General features: G+C 31.9%; 1 protein-coding gene across 1 annotated transcript; it reads right to left on the bottom strand.

The window, feature by feature from the left end:
* Window positions 1-622: 622 nt before the first annotated feature.
* On the bottom strand, window positions 623-3,328 carry LOC133673456 (cytokinin dehydrogenase 3-like). Its single transcript, XM_062094275.1, has 5 exons — window positions 2,621-3,328; window positions 2,381-2,508; window positions 1,858-2,127; window positions 1,218-1,465; window positions 623-1,125 (listed from the first exon to the last, which is right to left on the bottom strand). Exons 1-5 carry the CDS (start codon window positions 3,219-3,221, stop codon window positions 831-833), a joined length of 1,542 nt encoding a protein of 513 aa, XP_061950259.1. The 5' UTR covers window positions 3,222-3,328; the 3' UTR covers window positions 623-830.
* Between the last annotated feature and the right edge of the window lie 1,828 nt (window positions 3,329-5,156).

Genomic DNA, 5,156 nt, shown 5'->3' with positions numbered 1-5,156 from the left:
TTAAACATCTTTTTTTTTTTTATAAAATGTTAACAGATTAAAAAATCATTCTCCATTAATATCACAATAAAAATATATTTTGCAATACGATTATAATATAAAAAACACTATATTATTTCTTATTATCTTTAATAAAAGCATGACCTGCTCGTGATATTGAATGAGGTAAATTAAACGGAATTTAAAGGGGTGACAAACAAAACTTATAGTTTAGTTAAGGGTTAAGAAAATATTAATTGAGTGGCGTTCGTGTGTTAACCTAAATGTGACATTCATATTCCAACTCCCTCTACCTTCATTCAAGAATTAATTGCCGTAGCATTTTAACGTGAATGACTTGTGTGGTTTCCCTTTATCTTTTAGAAGTAAAAAGTTCAGGTTTGATTTATGTTTCTTTTGAGTTAAAATATTTTACTTTCATAATATTTGGGTATTTTATTTAAATTGAATTACTTTAAGTTAAAGTTTTATTTAATCTTACTATTTAAAAATATTTTAAATTTAAAATTATATTTGTTTAACATTATATTTATATTACATAATTTATAATTAATTTATCTTAAATTTAAATTATTTTTGTTGAATTATATATATTGGTAATTGCTTTCTAGCTTTATGCATATGAATTACAAGTGTGGTTGTCATGTCTACTTCAATATATAGTACGGCTTCAAGACGCCAAAAGCAATATTGGGTCTAACATCACGATGGAAACTATCACTGTTCTCCTCCTCTGTTTTCACAAGAAGTGAAGAAATTAAAATAAAAAAGAAAACATAAAAGAAATTGATATTTATTGATATACATGATTGTGACCAGAAATGTAAACACTAAACGCTATTGAATATTTTTTGCCCTGGCGATAGGATATTCTTTGGATCATATCGCGCTTTCCTCTCTCGAAAGGTTGTCCATTTTGAGCCAAAATGCTTAATCCATTCTTCTATGGTTGTATAATCAGCAAGATATTTCACAATCTTGATACCAGCTTCTTCACAAAATTTAATAACTGCTTGGTTTTGATCTTCGTAGACCTGCCAATTATCAATCCCACTTGTATGCAAGAACGATGTTGTATAAAAGATATCTTCATCTGGTATAACTGCAGACAACTCAGCATCCCATCTGAAATTTTAAGGAAAACTTTTATTATTGTTGAAGTAACACACACACACACACACACGTTTTTTATTAGGATACTATTATATGGTACTTACTTGTGTCGGTTCAAAGGGTAAAAGAGGACAGGTCCTGTGGTGATGTTTCTTTTAAGAACAATATCTCTCAAGACACCTGCATTGAAATCTGAAATTCGAGATTGGGGAATAAATAGATTTTGCCATGGATGTGTCTGTGATTCATTCTCAGCATTTGGGACTCTCGTTAAAAATTCTTGATAGGAGACAAATTTTGCATTGATGAAACCAGGAACATGAGCAAAGTCTTTGAATACTTGTTGTAAATCCTATAAGAAAAGTATGGCCAGATTCATTATTAAACTAATGTATTTAAGAGAATCGACAGTGACTACTAACTTATTCTCTTTTTTTTCGAAAAGTATGTTCACAGGAAAATACATATTTTTAACTTGAACTATACATGTATAAAATGTCAACTGATCTAGTTTATATAATATTCGTTGCATAAAGTAGAACATAGATTAGACTGAAAACTTGTCAGTTCGTTTTAAGAATATGTTGAGTAACATTGACATCTTTTGAAATATCATGAAATTACAGACATCTTTCAAATGTGAAAAGGTTTTTGTCAAACTTTCGAGAGATCATGTAATTAACCTTATAAAATATACTATATAGATAGAGATATAATTATTAATATGATGATGAACTTCATTACCTGGTCTATTTCACTCTCTATATCTTCTATGTAGTAGTACTTGGTAAGCTCAAGACAGTAGATGATACCATATGTTTTAACCAAGGACATAATTTGAGGGAGCTGAGTTGGATTAAAAAAGGAGGTTATCCACTCAGTTGGAGTGCCATTATCCAACATAAGTGAACCTTCCAAATAATTGGCTACATCTCTTTGGCCACCCCTAACTATTCTTTCTTGGTCTCTGATAAAATCAGAGAAATTACTGTAAAATGCTCGAGACCACCTAACCTGCAATTGAAAACCCCATATGTCAAATTGTTGGAGCTAATCAATATAAAGTTTATTCATATATTTAAGATTTGATCGAAATATTCAAATTGTTGGAAACTTTTTAAATTCAGCACGCCTGTCTCTTTCTTTCTTTGAGTTTAGCACCATTATTAGGCATGTAACCAGATGTCAAAACATTCATTCATGCTTAATTGAAAAATTGTTAATGCGAGAGAGAGCGAAGCACAACTCCCTAGCTTTGTATAATTACTTTTGTTGGTGCCGACCTTAAAGCAATCCTTGCTCTAGTTATAATCCCAAATTGGCCTAAACCTCCCAGAACAGAATCAAATAGATCTGAATTATTTCTTTTAGAGCAGGTCACAAGCTCCCCTTTTCCTGAATCAAGAAAAAACACAATGCTATCAAGTAAACCCACTTTTCTTTTCTTCTTTTTAGGCCTATTTCTTACTGAAAAAACAAAGTGAAAATATATACAAGGGAAACATACCAGTTATAACATCTAGTTCATAAACATTGCTAATCTGAGGGCCATGCAGAAATGTTTGCCCACTGATTCCAGCATTAGAAAGCGTACCACCAACACTTAGGTACAAAAAGTCGGTCCACGACACCGGTGAAAGTCCTTGTGCTGTAGTGGTGTGTAACACATCAATCCATAATTGCTCACCTCCAACATCAGCGAATAAATGGTTTTTAGAAACCCTAATTTTGATCCCATTTTTATCTTCTCTCAAACTTTTCATATCCACTACCACCCCATCACGAGCCATGTCCTGTCCGTTAACAGAATGGCCATTTCCCCTAACAGATATACCAAAAGGAATGGGACAATTGTATGAGGAATTTACTAGTATTTGAATATCTTCAATGGATGATGGATAAAGAACAGCAGCTGGCTTGCTATGGACTATGTTACCGTAATCAGTAGATGCTGAATCTATGGCTACTGGATCAACATGAAGCTTAGTTGCTAGTTCCGGTGGTAGTGGGCATGTCAATGCATTTGATTTTCCCATGGTGCACAAAAAATATGTTACCTGCAGTAACATAACTATGAGATGGATTGGAGTTGAAGGACTTTTCGCCATAATTTTAATTTTTTTGAAGAAAATCAAGAAGATGAAAGGAGGATAAGGCTCGAGGATGGTGGTGATTAGTGAAGACGAAAGGATGGGTGTGCGTGTGCATTTATAGTTGGCCATTGCTGGTTTTGCTTAATTGACAAACCCTTGAAACATCCTAAATTCTATAGGCATGCCGTATTATTTTGCTTTTGTAGATTTGTCTAAATAATTAATAAACTTACAAGGTCAACAACCTCGTAGTGGTTTCTTTACGTCTCTCAGGGGATGGATTGACTTTTTCTGTTAACATATTTTATTTTGTTGGCGGAGGAGGCCGGCGGGGGAAAGGGTAGGATGAGTTGACTTGGAATGATAATTTATTTTATTCTTTTATTAGATGATAGGAGGTATTCTTGGATCAAATTTCTTCACCAGGACCTTAAGAGCGTACCTTTCATGATATCGATACGGCGTATTTTTAGAAGATTTGAATAAATTTTTCAATATATATATATATATATATATATATAAATATAAATTTCAACCTTAAAAATTAAAATAAAGGAACAAACCTCTTTGATCCTTGGATCATTTGGAGGTGCGTAGTCCTATCTATTTGCTATGCACATATGTGATGAAAAGTATCTAGGATTTTTCATTTGACAACTCTAAGTCTTTAAGTTGAATAATAATTAAGCTATAGTCTTTTTAATCAAGTAGTTCTTGCTATAATTGCTCTTAATTTCTTCTAATTTAATCATAATCAAGGCCTTGTTTGTTTTTATATTTTAAAAATGTTTTTGAAAAACTTTGAATTTTATTTTATTTTTTTCTTTGTTTCAAATTAATATTTTTTTGGTGTTTTTAGATCATTTTGATGAGTTAATATCAAAAATAATTTTTAAAAAATAAAAAAAATTATTTTAATATATTTTCAAATAAAAAATATTTTAAAAAACAACTGCAATCATATTATCAGACACGCACACTAACCTTATTTGGCTCGTTTTTCCATCTTCTTTTCCCATATAGCTTGTACGCTACCCAAGGGTGTGTTTTTTCAAAGTTGCATATGGATCGCATGCATGGATACCATATCAAGAAGACATGACTTCAATATCTAGTAGGTGTCCAGTAGTAAGTTTTTGAGACTAAGAAGTTTGCTTTCTTCGTAATCTCATATTTGAGTCCCGAGGTTGCTAATATTGATGGCTACTAAAGGCTTATCTAGTCGTTAACTTTAGGGCCCATGAGAATTAATCGAGGTGCGCGCAAGCTAGTCCGGACACCCCACGTGAAAAAAAAGAAGACATGACTTACAAAAATTAACCCTTTCCAAGTCTGTTGTTCGGGTTTTTTAATCTAACTCTTTTAAATCCACATATATACCAATAAAATCATATTTTATTTCATATATATATATATATATATATATTTTTTTTTTTTCCTTTCTAAGAGGGTGCAAATATAAGCTTGCTTTTTCCAAACTAACGCATTCCATCGTTCATGTATTACGTCGACTGAGATTTAAGATATTTTCATAAATATAATTAATTAGATAAAGATATACCATGAGAAACAAAAAATGAGACTCAAATGAGTTAAATGATTTTTTTCCTTATCATTTAAAGTACTTTCTTGAAGATCTCAACACACACACACACACATATAAATTAACCTAACCCCTTAGAGGCAACTTATATTTTACATGGCATATCACGCTGCTACTCTTAGCTCAAGCCAGGCACAACTAACTGTAAGATAGCACAAATATGAAATATATACCTTCGAAAGTGGGGGAAATCAAGTAATTACTCTCCTAAGTTGGCAATAAGGAAAATTTAGCCACAGTCAAATCACCTCTGAGGCTATGATGCCCCAGAAACCACCTCATTTTTTCTGAACAAGAAATATTAATTGAGATATTGTGGTATCATGTTGGAGATACGGTCCAACATT

This window comes from Populus nigra, chromosome 14 (assembly GCF_951802175.1).
Source record: "Populus nigra chromosome 14, ddPopNigr1.1, whole genome shotgun sequence".
Taxonomy (NCBI): domain Eukaryota; kingdom Viridiplantae; phylum Streptophyta; class Magnoliopsida; order Malpighiales; family Salicaceae; genus Populus; species Populus nigra.
The sequence above is the reverse complement of the archived record's forward strand: the minus strand, read 5'-3'. Positions and strand labels throughout refer to the sequence as shown.

Excerpts from the sequence above, each read along its gene's own strand:
- LOC133673456 (XM_062094275.1), bottom strand. The coding sequence starts at position 3,221 with ATGGCGAAAAGTCCTTCAACTCCAATCCATCTCATAGTTATGTTACTG. Across the intron at positions 2,128-2,380 it reads TAAGGTCGGCACCAACAAAA|GTTAGGTGGTCTCGAGCATT; the intron begins GTAATTATACAA and ends TTTCAATTGCAG. Across the intron at positions 1,466-1,857 it reads TAGAGAGTGAAATAGACCAG|GATTTACAACAAGTATTCAA; the intron begins GTAATGAAGTTC and ends CTTTTCTTATAG.